This window comes from Microcaecilia unicolor, chromosome 3, assembly GCF_901765095.1.
Source record: "Microcaecilia unicolor chromosome 3, aMicUni1.1, whole genome shotgun sequence".
In the NCBI taxonomy this organism is placed as follows: domain Eukaryota; kingdom Metazoa; phylum Chordata; class Amphibia; order Gymnophiona; family Siphonopidae; genus Microcaecilia; species Microcaecilia unicolor.
In genome coordinates, this window is record NC_044033.1 from 259,849,015 (window position 1) to 259,867,538 (window position 18,524).

The 18,524-nt window shown below is 42.9% G+C and overlaps 1 protein-coding gene across 1 annotated transcript in view; it reads left to right on the forward strand.

Annotated features, from left to right (window-relative positions):
• ADGB (androglobin) overlaps nt 1–18,524 on the forward strand; it is a 738,031-nt gene that overhangs the window by 403,169 nt on the left and 316,338 nt on the right. Inside the window, exons 21-22 of the mRNA XM_030198035.1 lie at nt 8,415–8,553; nt 11,769–11,900. Coding sequence (XP_030053895.1) covers nt 8,415–8,553; nt 11,769–11,900 — 271 coding nt within the window. The remainder of the gene's footprint in view (nt 1–8,414; nt 8,554–11,768; nt 11,901–18,524) is intronic.

The window sequence follows — 18,524 nt, forward strand, 5'->3', positions numbered from 1 at the left end:
AAGCCAAGCCTTTTCAGGAGGTGGTCAGGCAGCTGAAGGCGTGCAGAAAATTCCTGGCCAGAGGAGTTTATGACACTTTTGATGTTGCGTCCAGGGCCGCTGCTCAAGGTGTGGTGATGCGCAGGCTCTCATGGCTGCGTGCCGCCGACCTGGAGAATAGAGTCCAGCAGCGGATTACGGACTTGCCTTGCCGTGCGGATAACATTTTTGGCGAAAAAGTCGAGCAGGTGGTAGAGTCTCTCCACCAGCGGGACACCGCATTTGACAAGTTCGCCCGCCGGCAGCCTTCAGCTTCTACCTCTACAGGTAGACGATTTTTCGGGGGAAGGAAGACTGTTCCCTATACTTCTGGCAAGCGTAGGTACAATCCTCCTTCCCGACAGCCTGCGGCCCAGGCTAAGCCCCAGCGCGCTCGCTCTCGTCAGCAGCGTGCGAATCAGCAAGGCCCCGCGGCTCCCCAGCAAAAGCAAGGGGCGAGCTTTTGACTGGCTCCAGCAGAGCATAGCCGACATCCAAGTGTCAGTGCCGGGCGACCTGCCTGTCGGAGGGAGGTTGAAAGCTTTTCACCAAAGGTGGCCTCTTATAACCTCCGATCAGTGGGTTCTCCAAATAGTCCGGCAAGGATACACCCTCAATTTGGCCTCTCAACCTCCAAATTGTCCACCGGGAGCTCAGTCCTACAGCTTCCAGCACAAGCAGGTACTTGCAGAGGAACTCTCCGCCCTTCTCAGCGCCAATGCGGTCGAGCCCGTGCCATCCGGGCAAGAAGGGCTGGGGTTCTATTCCAGGTACTTCCTTGTGGAAAAGAAAACAGGGGGGATGCGTCCCATCCTAGACCTAAGGGCCCTGAACAAATATCTCGTAAAAGAAAAGTTCAGGATGCTTTCCCTGGGCACCCTTCTCCCCATGATTCAGCAAAACGATTGGCTATGCTCTCTGGACTTGAAGGATGCCTACACACACATCCCGATACTGCCAGCTCACAGACAGTATCTGCGATTTCAGCTGGGCGCACGCCACTTCCAGTACTGTGTGCTACCCTTTGGGCTCGCCTCTGCGCCCAGGGTGTTCACAAAGTGCCTAGCTGTGGTAGCAGCGGCGCTTCGCAGGCTGGGGGTGCACGTGTTCCCATATCTCGACGATTGGCTGGTGAAGAACACATCCGAGGCAGGAGCCCTGCAGTCCATGCAGATGACTATTCGCCTCCTGGAGCTACTGGGGTTTGTGATAAATTACCCAAAGTCCCATCTTCTCCCAGTGCAGAAACTCGAATTCATCGGAGCCCTGCTGGATTCTCGGACGGCTCGCGCCTATCTCCCAGAGGCGAGGGCCAACAACTTGTTGTCCCTCGTCTCGCGGGTGAGAGCGTCCCAGCAGATCACAGCTCGGCAGATGTTGAGATTGCTGGGCCACATGGCTTCCACAGTTCATGTGACTCCCATGGCCCGCCTTCACATGAGATCTGCTCAATGGACCCTAGCCTCCCAGTGGTATCAGGCCGCCGGGGGTCTAGAGGACGTGATCCACCTGTCCACGAGTTTTCTCGAATCCCTGTATTGGTGGACGATTTGCTCCAATTTGACTCTGGGACGTCCCTTCCAAATTCCTCAGCCTCAAAAAGTGCTGACCACGGATGCGTCTCTCCTGGGATGGGGAGCTCATGTCGATGGGCTTCACACCCAAGGAAGGTGGTCCCTCCAAGAAAGCGATCTACAGATCAATCTTCTGGAGTTGCGAGCGATCTGGAACGCTCTGAAGGCTTTCAGAGATCGGCTGTCCCACCAAATTATCCAAATTCAGACAGACAATCAGGTTGCCATGTACTATGTCAACAAGCAGGGGGGCACCGGATCTCGCCCCCTGTGTCAGGAAGCCGTCAGCATGTGGCTCTGGGCTCGCCGTCAAGGCATGGTGCTCCAAGCCACATATCTGGCAGGCGTAAACAACAGTCTGGCCGACAGGTTGAGCAGGATTATGCAACCTCACGAGTGGTCGCTCAATTCCCGTGTGGTGCGACAGATCTTCCAGGCGTGGGGCACCCCCCTGGTGGATCTCTTCGCATCTCAAGTGAACCACAAGGTCCCTCAGTTCTGTTCCAGGCTTCAGGCCCACGGCAGACTGGCGTCGGATGCCTTCCTCCTGGATTGGGGGGAAGGTCTGCTGTATGCTTATCCTCCCATTCCTCTGGTGGGGAAGACTTTGTTGAAACTCAAGCAAGACCGAGGCACCATGATTCTGATTGCTCCCTTTTGGCCGCGTCAGATCTGGTTCCCTCTTCTTCTGGAGTTATCCTCCGAAGAACCGTGGAGATTGGAGTGTTTTCCGACCCTCATCACGCAGGACGAAGGGGCTCTGCTGCATCCCAACCTCCAGTCCCTGGCTCTCACGGCCTGGATGTTGAGGGCGTAGACTTTGCCTCTTTGGGTCTGCCAGAGGGTGTCTCCCGCATCTTGCTTGCTTCCAGGAAAGACTCCACTAAGAGAAGTTACTTCTTTCATTGGAGGAGGTTTGCCGTCTGGTGTGACAGCAAGGCCCTAGATCCTCGCTCTTGTCCTACACAGACCCTGCTTGAATACCTTCTCCACTTGTCTGAGTCTGGTCTGAAGACCAACTCCGTAAGGGTTCACCTTAGTGCAATCAGTGCATACCATTACCAAGTGGAAGGTAAGCCGATCTCAGGACAGCCTTTAGTTGTTCGCTTCATGAGAGGTTTGCTTTTGTCAAAGCCCCCTGTCAAGCCTCCTACAGTGTCATGGGATCTCAATGTCGTTCTCACCCAGCTGATGAAACCTCCTTTCGAGCCACTGAATTCCTGCCATCCGAAGTACTTGACCTGGAAGGTCATTTTCTTGGTGGCAGTTACCTCGGCTCGTAGAGTCAGTGAGCTTCAGGCCCTGGTAGCCCAGGCCCCTTACACCAAATTTCATCACAACAGAGTAGTCCTCCGCACTCACCCTAAGTTTCTGCCAAAGGTTGTGTCGGAGTTCCATCTGAACCAGTCAATTGTCTTGCCAACATTCTTTCCCCGTCCTCATTCCTGCCCTGCTGAACGTCAGCTGCACACATTGGACTGCAAGAGAGCATTGGCCTTCTATCTGGAGCGGACACAGCCCCACAGACAGTCCGCCCAATTGTTTGTTTCTTTTGATCCCAACAAGAGGGGAGTGGCTGTAGGGAAACGCACCATATCCAATTGGCTAGCAGATTGCATTTCCTTCACTTACGCCCAGGCTGGGCTGGCTCTTGAGGGTCATGTCACGGCTCATAATGTTAGAGCCATGGCAGCGTCAGTAGCCCACTTGAAGTCAGCCACCATGGAGGAAATTTGCAAAGCTGCGACGTGGTCATCTGTCCACACATTCACATCTCATTACTGCCTGCAGCAGGATACCCGACGTGACAGTCGGTTCGGGCAGTCAGTTCTTCAGAACCTGTTTGGGCTTTAGGATCCAACTCCACCCCCCGAGGGCCCTGTTTGTTCTGTTCCAGGCTACACTCTCAGTTAGTTGGTAAATTTTTTAGGTCAATCTCAGTTATGTCCTCGCCGTTGCGAGGCCCAATTGACCAATGTTGTTGTTTTGAGTGAGCCTGGGGGCTAGGGATACCCCATCAGTGAGAACAAGCAGCCTGCTTGTCCTCGGAGAAAGCGAATGCTACATACCTGTAGAAGGTATTCTCCGAGGACAGCAGGCTGATTGTTCTCACAAACCCGCCCGCCTCCCCTTTGGAGTTGTGTCTTCCCTTGAAGTGTATTGTCTTGCTACATACTGGACTGGCCGGCTCGAGCCGGTTTCGGGCGGGAAGACGGCCGCGCATGCGCGGTGCGCGCGGGCGCGCGAGGGCTAGCAAAGGACTTTGCTAGTGAAGTTTCCGATTGGAGGGGCTGCCGTGGACGTCACCCATCAGTGAGAACAATCAGCCTGCTGTCCTCGGAGAATACCTTCTACAGGTATGTAGCATTCGCTTTACTCACAGTTAACTGCAGATCAGAGGTTGTGCCTCACTGGCAACGAGTTTCCCTGGTACTGAGATTAGCAGTAGGTCAGAGCTGGCAGAATGGTGTGCAATGCCCTCTTTCAGCAACATTCAAGGTAATAACTAAGTTCTCTAACATGGGTAACACATGAAAGGGATCTAAAACTGACTTACAAAAATGGCCACTACCTCATGGACTAACGGAAACAAAACAGGGCACACTCTGACCCAGTTAGCAGGGGGAAAAGCACCATGGGAGTAGAGCCCACTACCCTACACCCACCACAATGCATTCCTGATGTGACTCTGCAGTGCACCTAAAAGAAAAGGTGTCACACTCACCCGAGAGCCACATCACAACCAGGGAAAGGCTGTCAGAGGATAGAACATATTTTGCTGTCATGGAGGTGGGTACGGCATTTGGGAGGGGGTTGGTGACCACTGGGGGAGTTCGGGGAGGTCATCCCCAATTCCTTCCAGTGGTCATCTGGTCAGTTGGGGCACCTTTTTGAGGCTTGGTCGTGAAAATAAAAGGACCAAGTAAACCCGGCAAAATACTGTTAACGCCGCTTTTTTTCCCATTATCTGCGAAGGCCGGCCATCTGGTAGCCACGCCCATGCCCTGCCTTCACTACGCCGCTGACACGCCCCCTTGAACTTTCGCCGGCGAGGCGACGGGAAAGCGGCGATGCTGTCAAAAAAGCAGCTTTCGATTATACCGATTTGGCCGCTTTTGAGAGATCGCCAGCCATCTCCCAATATATATCGGGAAATGGCCGGCGATCACTTTCGAAAATAAGCCTGAAAGGGTGCTATATTGGAGAAACAAGCCAGATGCTAAAGACAAGATTTAATTTACATAGACATCATATGAAAAATGCCAGTGCCAACCAGGATGTCATGCCTGTGGGGCGGCACTTTACAAAACCAGAACACTGTGCCAGTGATTTCATAGTAAAAATCCTGAAAGGTAACTTTAAAACAATACATAGTAACATAGCAAATGACGGCAGATAAAGACCTGAACGGTCCATCCAGTCTGCCCAATACCTTTGAAGTCAGAATGATTAAATATTTTGACACCCACCAGACAGGACTTAACAAAGATATGGGTTTTCTAGCCCATTATAAACCATAGAAATGTACTGCTTTTTGTCACCCTCCTTTCTCCATGCATATCTCCCTGTCTCTCACCTATCCACCCCATCCCGTTAGACTGCCACTGAAATGCTTTGATGCTTCATTTATATATACTGTCATCTACCAACATTTGCTTATTTCCGATCTGACAAAGAAGGGCAACCTTCAAAAGCCAATCAAGAAATGTATTAAGTTACAGCCTTATGAGAAACTTTGTGTGCAGAATTTTCAAAGGTTTGGGGAAAATTCCCCCAGGAGTATGCAATTGCAGAGAGGAGGTATGCTGGTTTCTAAAAACAACTAGATTTGACAAAAGTATGCGCACACCAGAGGAAAAGAAATTATGAGTTATTTTAAATAGCTTGAAGGATTATCAGAGGTTTGGCAGGTGGGATTCAGTACAGAAAAGAAATGCAATGTTATGTACTTAGAATATAACAAGACCAATTTTCTGTAGGATGTTTAGATCAGAAATGGCACGTTCAAGTTGGGACAGCCATGATATTTTACAGAAGGTCTGCTAAGTGCAAAACATTTTGTAAAACATTTATAGGAATGTAGGAAATACACGTTTGCCAACACATACAGTGTGAATAGCCATTTCACAAAAAAAGAAGTACATAGAAGAAAAAAAAAAGAACCCATCCCCCCTAAGGGTTGCAAGTGTAAGAAATAATGCTTATATGTGTAAGTGCCAATTTAAGTGTCAGCAAATACACACTTAAGTGCCAAATCTTCTAACTTATACAAGTCAGAAGAGTCAGTTGAAGAACCAAGATGAAACCGCAAGCTTTTGGCTTTTCGAAGTGGGCTTTAAGGTCAAAGAGATAAGCACCAGGTTCAAACCAGCACATAAATTAGCTCCAGATATTTGGTACTGATGCCCTGACATGGCTCGGCATTGAATATCTGGGGCTAATTCTTACTGTTGCAGGCTAAATACATGTGTACTTGAAAAATATTGGTATGATGTAACTGTCCAATCCTGACACTTATACTAGTATTCTATAAAGACAAGTACATACCTGCTTATCTTTATTAAATAGGCTTAGCATAGGCATCTTAAAATGTGTTTTAGCGAGGCACTCCCTTACAAAGTTACCTCCTTAGTGCATAATGCATTTTAGTAAAAGATTTCCTTAGGGTACGCTTATGCATAAAACACTGTTTTACTTATATACTGATTTTGAAAACGACACTGAAAGACACGTCTTCACACTCTTGTACATTTTTTACATTTTGCTGTCTAAAATCAAAAATAATTGAAGCAATTTGTAAAGCCATATAAAGTTATATTTTTTCTTTATTAAAAAAGAGCCTATCATACTGATACTGATATACTTTTATATTCCATAACAACCTTATATTAAAGAGTTCAGACAACACCAATATCATTCTACCCAGATGTAAACTATTTATTATTAATAAATATGTTTTTACATTCTCCCTGAAAACTAACTTGTTAGTCTCACTCACACACACAAGGATTGACTTGGGTTGCACATACTGCAGCAGGACATGTTTATCCACTCCTACCCTAGCTGAGATAATATTTAACCATCTCTCTGACCTCACGTGCAATTTTCTTCAAATCTATCACCTTACTTTCTAATTCTTCCTACTTTCTTACTCATCTACATGTTATAACTTTGCCTTACCCTTCACTACCAATTATAATGTTCTAGTACATATTGTGTTGTCATTGCAAGTAGAATACCATGCCATGTGTTGTATTGTTGTTTGAATATTTTTACTGCTCTAATTGCCTATTGCTCGTGTTTGATCTATTCTTACTGTACACTGCCTTGAGTGAATTCTTTCAAAAAGGCGGTAAATAAATCCTAATAAATAATTAAATATAATCTGGAATTGTTCAAATCTTAGGGGTTGATGCACAAAGCTCACCAAGCTTTCAGCGTTTGCTTTAGACCGATTGTAACTGGTCTAAAGCAAACGTTATTTAGCGAGTAATGCACAAAAGGGTTTTCCATGGCTGTAATGTGTACTGTTAGCAGCTACGAAGAACCCTATGCAAATGCATTGCAACAAGTTCATTAGTATTAAAATGAGCATTCCAAGCAATGCACAGACCATGAGCGCCTACCCTTAACATGCAAAATTTTATAGCAGGTCTGGATCTGTAGTTATGGGGAGCAGCCTGCCTCCACTGTATAGTGCAAGCAGACTGCTCTCCATGGTAGGCGCTCAGGACACTCGATACAACCAGACTGCACCCCCCAACCCCCTCCTGACCCTGACCCCCTGAACCAAAAATCCCTGGTGGTCCAGTGGACTGCCTCCTGAACCCCCCCCCCCCCCTCTAAGCATCACTTCCTGGTGGTCTAGTGACCCCCACCCCACATACCTTGTGTGAAGGACGGCAGAAGCAATCCTCTTCCCTCCTGCCTCTGGGTCCAGCCCTCTCAAAAGGGCAGCACCCAGCCCCTGCCCGGTGCATCCTCGGATGCACTGGGTGGGGCTAAACACCATATAAGGTGGACCACCAGGGTTTTTTTAATTGTGGGGGTCGGGTTCCATTGGCCCACCAGGGAACATATTAAAAGTCTTTGGGCGGGGGGTGTTAGGTTGGGAGGTGGTCCACTGGACCGCCAGGGATTTTTGGATTTGTAGGGGAGGGGGGAATCTCTGGACCAACAGGGAGTTTTTTGAGTTGCATGAGTGGGGCTCGAGAGGGGGGTCCACTGGACTCTGGTGGACCCCTCTCGAGCTTTGTCCCTCCCCCTGCTCATGCAAATCAAAAAGCTGTCAAATGCATATGACAGCAGTGTCAAATGTATTTGACAGCTTCAAGTTGCAAACAGCGACTGATGCACAACGGGGAATCCTTGCATCTCATTTGCATGCGATCCCCTTTGTGCATTGGTCACTATTTGCAACATGGTAACATTTCTCACAGCACCCGTATTTAACAGGTGCTGTTGTGCATTAGCCCCTTAGATGGAAGAGAATTCCATATTTGTGCTGCTAGATATTGAAAAGACCTGCTTAGAACGCATTCCTCTAGGACTAGGACACTGCAACAAGAAAGGATTTCTAGTAGTAGTATTCCTTCAAAGTGACAAAAGACTAACAGAATGTTTCATGTATGTGGGAGCCTTGCCATAAAATATTTTAAAAACAAAAATACAAAGCTTAAAATAAAATTGAGCCTCAACTGGAAACCAGTGCAACCAGTCAATAAGGGTGAAGCCCTATCAAACTTATGAGCCAAAAATGTGAGTCAAGCAGCCGTATTTTGAATTGTCTGAATCATAACTTTACAATACCTTTTTTTCTAGGCTTTTAATTCTGCCTTGTGGCATCTGATAACTAAAGATATAGGGAATGATGCAACATCTGACTTAATATTTGCATTCAGAGCCCTCATTAGAGAAATCACAAATAAAAAAGATTATGAAGAAGAGATACTTTCTTCAGGTATTACACTGATAATTATTCTTCTTTTTCTTGATCATAATGTACTTGGGAATCTGAAATTTATCTTTCTGTCATGGACATATAGCAATGGTATCACAACTTGCAAATTCTTAAGTGTATCTAAAACAAAATATGTCCTCTTTGCACTGTGCTATATTTCAAAAGTTGTCCTTGTAAATAACCTGCTATTGACATGCCTAACACTTAAGCATCTGTACTTATACAAACCATAGAGCTGGCATAAGTGTGGGCACCTAAATATGGCAGGGACAAGCGTAACTTATCAGTGGGAGCCCTGCCTATGTTCTGCTCATGAGCCACCCCTTTGTATGCCTCTCTTAGAAATAAATGCTATGTAAGTTTTGTGAGAATTGCAGAATAGCACATAGAGGCCCTATTACTAAGCCACGTAAGCTTCTACACCTGCCCAACGCACACCAAAATGGAGTTACCGGCCAGCCACCACGTGGCTCTTAAGATAATTTCATTTTTGGCATGCGTCTGATACACATGTCTGAAACATAATTTTTATTTTCGGACGTTCATCAAGTGGCATTTGACGCGTGTAGGTCATTACCGACCGGGTACCGCATGAGACTTTACCCCTAAGTCAATGGCTGGCAGTAAGATCTCAGACCCAAAATGGATGCGCGGCAATACCCTAATGATCCAACTTAATGCCTTAACCCTGCAACACAACAAAACCCAAACTCGTATTGGACATAGCGTAACCCTTCCTCCTTATGATTCCCCAATGTGTCTATCACACATGACCTTTACTTTACCACAACCTCACTCTGTATTTGTTCATACCAGTATTGGCGATCGCCTCTACAGTACTATGTAAGCTACATTGAACCTGCAAATAGGTGGGGAAATGTGGGATACAAATGTAATAAATAAATAAATACATTTTTAGCAAAAATTTTAAAAAGGCATTTTTTGCAGGTGCGCTGAAAAATGATTCTGCTTACACCCAAAGCACGCGCCTACACTACTGCAGGTAATTTTTCAGCACACCTTAGTAAAAGGACTCCTTAGGTATCTTACTCACGTAAATGTTAACATATACAATGAGATCATAAATATTATTTTGTCTTTTTTATTAATTATATAATTCGCTTAGGTAGAGTACAGTAAAAGCAATCATAAAATCATCACAGGAAAACCACATAAAAACTGTTTATATAGTTGTAGAAAACAATTTTATAAAGGCATGCCTAAGTAAGGAGCATTTTTCATATACCTACTTTGCACCTATTTAATTAGATCAAGTAGACACTCACTTGATTTTATAAAATACTAACATAGGCGTGAAAGAATTCAGATACTTGTGTAGGTGATGACACACATACCAGCGCAAGGACTGGTGTAAATGCTATCATGTAATATCCATAAGTATGTGCGTAAAGTAAGGATCTTCAGTCATCTGTGCACATAAATATGGATTCTGCCTATACTTCACTCGTGGACATGCCTACAAGAAAACTTGTATACATACTTTTATGCTAGTTGGTATTGTATGCATGCATGTTCTTGTCACCTAAAAGTAGGTGGCTCCTTATTAAAGTATCCCCTTGGTGGTTGAATATCACTTTTTAGATGTAAATCTTATTGGAGGTAATTTTATAATAGAATTTTTTTGACTGTGTAAAGGCCTATTTAGGTACCTTTAAAATGTTACGCATATGAGCATAGTAACAGATGGCAGATAAAAACCTGAACGGTCCATCCAGTCTGCCCAACAAGATAAACTCAGTACAAAGATGATATGTGCATTTATGCAATCTGGGTATAAGCATATTTGGGGGAGAGTTTTGTATAGAGCATGGATGAAGTTGTGATTTGCACACATATTTTATAAAATGTGCATGTTGCCACATATTTTACATGTGAATATTTACACTTGTTCCCAAGTGAGTGTAAGTTGCTCACAGTTTCAATCTAGGCATGATTTCTGCCACTTTGGCCCTAGTATTCTATAAATACATACAGGAGTCTATGTGTTTTTATACAATAGGCTTAAAATAGGTGCCTCTTCAGCCTTCACACATAAGTGACCTGTTATAAAATATCCCTCTAAACCTCTAAGTTGTACCATCCCCAAAATGCCCCTAATCCTACCCCCTTTTCAGAGAGATCATTTTCAGTGTATAACAATTTATATATATAAAATTATCCATTCAAGTGACCAGGATTTAAAATCATAAGACTTACATTGTTAGTCCTGCCACAAACTGTGTAACTACTTCTGGATATTGACTTCTGTCTTTCTAAAGCCATTTTATATCACAGTAAATAATTGTTTCCCATAAAAATGTCTCGAGCCTTTTTGTTACTGTCTGGAGCAAAAGCACTGCCACTAATCTTAAAATTGTATTTTGAGGTTTTCACACCTTTCAGTACTATTTTGTTGCAACAAAAAGAAGCACAAAAGGGCCTCCAGAACTGGAACAATGGTACAGTCTTCATTGCGAATGACCCGACACAGGCCATGTTTCAGCGCTCAACAGCACCTGCCTCAGGCGTCAAGATGGATATTTCTTAGAAACCTAATAGTTTCAATATGAATGTACCAAATGAAGTACCGTGTTAGAATCCTCAGTAAATAATATTCGACGCTTCAGAGAAGTTGCAAAAAACGCCAATATAATGAGAACACTTTTATGTTATTTTTTCTAAGGGACCCTTTACTAAGTTGCGCTAAAAAGTAGCCTGTGTTGTTGTCAGCGTGTGAGTTTTCTGCGTGCTGCGGCCACTTTTAGCACAGCAGTAAAATGACCATATTTACATATTTTTCTTTAATGTCCATGCACCAGTGTCCCAATTAGCACATGGCCATTTCCACAGGAGCCTTTACTGACACCTATTTTGTTGGCGCTGAGGGCTCCCACACTAACCCAATGGTAATCGGGCAGCTTGTGGCAATGTGCCTGCACTACTGATTATTGTAGGGCACGTCTACTCGCCGTCCATAGTCTTGCCTCCTGTGCCAAAAAATAAAAAAGTATGTTTCAGCACGGGATTAGTGCCTGCTGATGGCACATTACCGTGGGATACCTTAGCACGTCCCACGGCAGTGCTTTTTGCTGCAAGGTAGGCATACGCTAGTGCCTACCATGGCTTACTAAAAGGGCCCCTATGTGTAGGGTAGCTGGAATTGTTTTATATTTCCTGTTGAAAGAAATCATGCTGATTCATAAACTTTTCTCTAGATTCAAGAACTGAAATTCCTATATCATGGCAGAATAAAACACCGATCTCTTTAGAAGAAAGTGGAGACGACATAATCCAAGAAAGCTCGGAAATAACCCAAATAAGTAAAATGAATAATGCTAGAATACCAGGTGGGTATATAAATCCTATTTTAATAAAGTATTGTTTTTATCAAGTATCTTGAACATCCAACCTTCGTTAATCTGGCATATCCACAGACACCCCCCCCCCTGGGTGACATCATTTCGTTGCCATTAAGAAGTGTGTAGGTTCTCTTCTTGTTTTCCGGCTTCACACCCTGGAATGTTTGATCTGTTGCTGGTTAGTGTTAATAAACAATATTTTAAATATAGATACCCTATGCCTTTTCTTTATACATAAAGTATGTTTTCTGTGCATTTTTTAAGAGGTTACCATTTTTCTGTATTATCCAACTTTCACTTACCCGACAACGTCTGATTCTCATTTACATCAGATAATTGAGACTGTACTGTATATTATTTGAATGTAAAGTTGATAGGGAATAATAATTTTCTTCTCTTAAATTCTTTTTTTAGTCCATGTTCATTTATTCAAAAATTAATAAAATGAAATGGAAGTAGCATTAACAAATTAACAATTAATAGCTGATGCTTATATAGGAGTCCGGATTGATGTTTAAGCTTTTCCATGACAACAGGCAGCCTGAGTTAAAGCACACAAATCATATTTGACATCAGAAGAATGTCTAGAGCAATGTTCATCAACATGTGTGCTATAAAAGAGTCCTTCCTGTGCTGCAGTAGCAGCAGCCCCAACATGATCTTCTGATGTGATGTTCACTTTCTGTCTTGCCTCTGAGACAGAAGTAATCTTCTGGAGATCTCCTGGGGAGGGACCCTCAAGTAAATCTTTACTCTCCCAGGTAGAATTCAAGGCAAGAAAAACTCTGGCTACTAAATAAGTATTATACATAATAAATGTTTATTCAAATTGTCAAAGAAGCCCATCAGCAATTATTGAAATAGTAACAAATAAACTCCCAGTACAGTATAATATGAATAAATACAGAGTTTTCCCTGGGAGCTGTCAATATGTCCACCTGCTAGTGGACACACTGAGGCTCTCCATCCTCAGTTCTGTTTCCTCTTAAATACTTTTTCTTCCTTTCTTCATTATCTTAATTATAATTACCCTTCTTACCTAATGAATATGCATCTTTCCAGAATATTCTGTTTCATGTTAAGATGAATCCAATTCCAGCATGTTCCATCAAATTCTATCATTTAGTCTTTTAAATTGACAGGGCCTCTCATGCACATAATCATAAGTTTTCATTAGATAATGGGTATGTTACTGCCCCCACCCTCTTGCTAAGGCTATAATTTTACCCACACCCACTTACTTCTCCTTCTAATTGTTTATCTGGATACATCAGATGTCCTTAGTCACAGAAGTCGCTGTCTTAGTTGCTGACCAGCAACTTATCGCAAGTTAGTATAGGCCAAATGTCAAACCACAAATTTCTACAGCCTTAGAAAGGTAGTTACCAGAAAAAAATGCTGTCTTGCAATTCCACATCTGCTCCCAGCTCAAGAAAAGCAAAATAGCAATATTAGAATAAAAACTAGACATATGTATGGTTTGCACCTTTTCATGACCTCTATGATATACAGTGATCCCTTCCCGTACCCAGTGCTGGCATAGAGCACTGCTGCAGGAAACAAAATGTCATATGGCACAGGAACTGATGACTACTTAATGCTCCCATTCCCCTGGTGCAGCTGTACAAGCACTGAAGTGCCTGTTTCCAGCTATGGTAACTGCACGAAAGAACTGTGCTCTCCCACTTAAGCCACCAGTGAAGAAGAGGATGGTTGGAATGTTTTTGAAGGAGTCAGTAACAATGGCAAAGGAGGATGGGAGCACCCTGATGATTCTGTTACCAGTAGGAGTAGAAAGGGAGGCTTGGGTAAACATCGGCTTTCTGGAAGGAAAATTAAAATAGAGAGGCCAGTGCTGGAAATGTGTGAGAAGGAAAGAGGTGTCCAGAGCAAACAGTGGTATGATGAGTTTTGCCACTGAGTAGAGCATTCTGTTTAGGTCTTGTTTTATTTTATTTTGTCTGTTTCACTGGTTTTATTTTGTCTGTTTCACTGGTTTTATTACTACTGATTTATTTTTAGAAAAAGTTTTGCTGTTGGGATTTCTTATATGTTTTTGAATTATTATATATATATATATATATATATATATATATATATATATATATATATATATATATTTATATGCTTTATGTAATATGTATGCTTGTATATGGTATTTGTTAAACATGAACATAAGAGTTGTGAATAGAATGAAGAAATGAGAAGAAGGTGCTGTGGAGCAGTGAAAGAGAGGAAATTGTTGTTGGGGAAATAAATAAAGCTAGAGAGGGATGCTATTATTGGGCAGAGTAGGTATATGAGAAAGGGGAATTCTAGTCAGAAGCTAGATGCGTTTCTCTTTTCACTGTCTATCACCTAGCTTTGGAGTATGCTTGGCAATAGCTTGACACAACTACCTTAACTTCTCCTTCCACGGGTAACTACTTCCAACCTACTGTTCCTGTATCTGGAGTATTTCCCTCTTGCATAGTTCACTGATCAGTTGTTTGAATCATGCAGTGTGAACCATACATATATAGAACATCACATGGCTGAGGCTAGTAATTTCTGTTTGAACTGTACATGAGAGAGAGGTGCCAGTAGCAAGACGGAGCAAGTTAGTTTCACTAGGCAGCTAGTACCATACTCTAGCTGGCTGGGAAAGGGTTAGGGCAGGAGAGATGAGGGAAAGAGAGAAGAAAAAAGAACAACATGTTATGTTCTAGGAATAGGAATGGTAAGGTCTTGAGGACGGGGAGAGTAAAGGCCCAGGGTGTGCATCAAGACTCAAAGTTGGGGAGGAAAGTGAAGACCTGGAGATTAAGTGAGGGAGTGGGCTTCATAGACTAAGTATTAGGATTAGATAGGAGTGTGGGGGCTCTGGGAAGTGGACACTGGAAGATGAGTGAGAAGGACTCAGAAATTTGATGAGGGCTTATGTCTAAGAGTTAGTGGAGGTTTGGCAATTATGCAAGGGGTATAGGTTGGGCTGTGCTAAATGGTTAGGGGTGTAATGTTGGGGTAACACAATAATTACCACCTAGTTGTAGGACAGAGATGTGCCAAAACCAAATTATAATATGCACTCTGGATGTTATTATGTAAACCACATCTCTAAGGAGCAATTCTGAGTTCCAACACCTTATCTATGTTTATACTCTAAACTAAAGCATGAAACAGAAACTGTAAAGATTTTTACATACAAATGAATTATGCCGAAATAATTAGAATATAAAAGTCACAGAAGAAAAGTAAAATGACAATTCAAAATTGCTGTAATAAACACTGATTAGATATTATTTAAAACAAACACACAACTCCCTATAAACAAAATACATCATATGTTTGTTATCCCAAGGTGATTGCAGATTTTGACCATACAACCTGCAAGTATTGCCAGTCTCATTCTTTGAGTTTGAGTTTCAGGATTCCATAACTGAATTTTTGTGACCTTTTACAAAATATTTATCCATTCGTAACATCAGATTGCAGTGCTGTTTCTGGTGTGCTGTTGTGTTCAATCAGATGAAAGTTGTAGATCTATCTGAAGATGAAAAAAACTTCAGTGCTGATGCTTGTATTTTATAACAATCTGTTATCAGCAATTTCTAATTATTTAATAGAAATCAAACAAAATAAAACATGGAAAAGAAAATAGGATGATACCTTTTTTATTGGACATAATACATTTCTTGATTAGCTTTCAAAGGTTGGCCTTCTTCGTCCTCTACTTAATTATTTAATAACATCACAGAAGGTGATTGGGTTGAGAAACCGCAGGAATGTCTTTTGATGTCATTATAGATGTCTCTGGTCTCAAGCAGTCTGGGGTCAAGGTGTCCAGAATTCCTTTCACAGATAGCATGGTCATAGGGTCTTTTTCAGACAAGCATGCATGGACATGTTTCCAATTACAGCACAAATCTGAAGAAGTCTTTGAAACAGGCATGACTCAGCACAAATCATAGCAAAGTTTCTGAATTACAGTATAGTGTAGTGCAGGTTCAGACATCTGAGTCCCACAGGAATAGTGTGGCAATCTCTGCATTATGCTTATTATCGGTGGCAGAGGTTCTCACCCCTACAGTGAGAAGTAGTGGTATAGCCAGACGTCAAATTCTGGGTGAGCACCAACTTTCCTTTCCACCTCGCCCCTGCACCCTCCCCAGTGTCAGCGACAGTGTCACTAGGCCTGTGCTACCATCAGCCCACCCATGGTCAGGTTTTGCACATGCTTGAAAACTGATGGTCCCTGCTAGCCAAAGTAAGGGTGCATCAGTTCTGGGTGAGCTTAAGCCAAAAGTGTGTGGATGCGGCGTACCCAGACATTCCCACGGCTATACTACTGGTGAGAATGGCGAGAGATAAATGTAGGAAGTGATCAAGAAATTTTCTGAAGGGCCTAGAGAGCTATTGAGGGAATGAGAACCAGAAGAAAGTAGGAGGAAGCTAGAGACAGGATGGGTGCGGAAGATGAAAATGGGAACTATAAGGTGAGTAAAAGAGAGGGAACAGAAGACAAAGGAAGGAGGGAAAGCAGAGTAATGTGAAAGATGGAGATCCAGTAGAAAGGTAAGAGGATAAAAATAAGAAAATTGAGGTTTGGAGAGTGAGAGGTAAATGTGAAAAAAAGTGAAATGAAAAGGAAAGATCAGTATAAGATGCAAAGATAGGGAAAGAAGTAAAGAAGACAAGAATAGATAAAAAGGAAGAAACAATTAAAAAAATAGCAAATATAGGCAGGGCCATACAACTTCTGATTTTTATTTACAAGGTAAAGTTTGCCTTTTTGCGGATGACACCAAGATTTGCAACAGAGTGAACACCCAGGAGGGAGTGGAAAGCATGAAAAAAGATATGCGAAAGATAGAAGAATGGTCTAACATTTGGCAATTAAAATTCAATGTGAAGAAATGCAAAGTGATGCACTTAGGGAGTAGAAATCCACGGGAGATGTATGTGTTAGGCAGTGAGAGTCTGATAGGTACGGACGGGGAGAGGGATCTTGGGGTGATAGTATCTGAGGACCTGAAGGCGACGAAACAGTGTGACAAGGCGGTGGCCGTAGCTAGAAGATTACTAGGCTGTATAGAGAGAGGTGTGACCAGCAGAAGAAAAGAGGTTTTAATACCCCTGTATAAGACATTGGTGAGGCCCCACCTGGAGTATTGTGTTCAGTTTTGGAGGCCGTATCTTGTGAAGGATGTGAAAAAAATGGAAGGGGTGCAAAGAAAAGCTACGAGAATGGTATGGGATTTGCGTTCCAAGACGTATGAGCAGAGACTTGCTGACCTGAACATGTATACCCTGGAGGAAAGGAGAAACAGGAGTGATATGATACAGACGTTCAAATATTTGAAAGGTATTAATCTGCAAACAAACCTTTTCCGGAGAGGGGAAGGCGGTAGAATGAGAGGACATGAAATGAGATTGAAGGGGGACAGACTCAAGAAAAATGTCAGAAAGTATTTTTTCACGGAGAGAGTGGTGGATGCTTGGAATGCCTTCCCGCGGGAGGTGGTGGAGAGGAAAACGGTAACGGAATTTAAACATGCGTGGGATAAACATAAAAGAATCCTCCTCAGAAGGAAGGGATCCCCAGAAGCTTAGCCGGCGGTGGGAGGCAGGGCTGGAGGTTGGGAGGTGGGGATAGTGCTGGGCAGACTTATACGGTCTGTGTCCTGAAAAAGACAGGTACAAATCAAGTTAAGGTATACACAAAAAATGACACATGTGAGTTTATCTTGTTGGGCAGACTGGGTGGACTGTGGAGGTCGTTTTCTGCCGTCATCTACTATGTATTTATTGGCTCCTGGTGTCCCTGATAATCGATTTCAAAATTTTGACTTTTACATTTAGAATTTTAAAGGGCATCACACATCATTACATGTATCAGTTAATGCAACAAGTTATTAATGCTTAAGCCAAGACATTTCATTTATGATCCCCTCAGTTGGAGAAGTAAGACTAGCTTCTACTTTGAATCAAACCCTAGTTTGTGTGATTTATGGTTTATTAAAACTTTTTATATTACATATACTGGCAATCAGGTCTAAGAAATATGGAATCCAAAATTTCTTTTATAGCAAAGAACTCCATAATTAAGACAAGAAAGAAATAAAACAAGAAAACAGAACACACAAACCAGTTGCTAACTGGCTATCAGAGTATCTGATCACTCAACAGTCCTGTGATCTATGTACCAAAGACGTGAGTGAAAGCATGCTTCTTAATATCTTAAATCTGGAGAATAAATGAGGTTGAGAGGTCATTTCAGAGTTTGGAGGCCAAGAAAAAAAAGGTGTCTTGTAGTCTCATGGTATGCAAATTTAGGGTTAGGGAGGACCAAGCAGTGACAGTCTAAAGATCAAAGAGACCATTTGGAGGTATAAGTTTCATGTTTACTGGTAATTTCCTATCCCGCCATACAGAACAAACCATCAAGATGGCTTACAATCTAATGTCAGGGAGAAACAGAGTTTTAGGATAAAATAATGTGAACAACACACAAATGGAAGAGAGGGTAGAACTACAGTGTCTGATAGGACAGAGGGAGAAAGGGATGTATAGTCAGGCAGTGAGTTTGAGTTTCATAACTGACTTTTTATGACCTTTTACAAAATATTTATC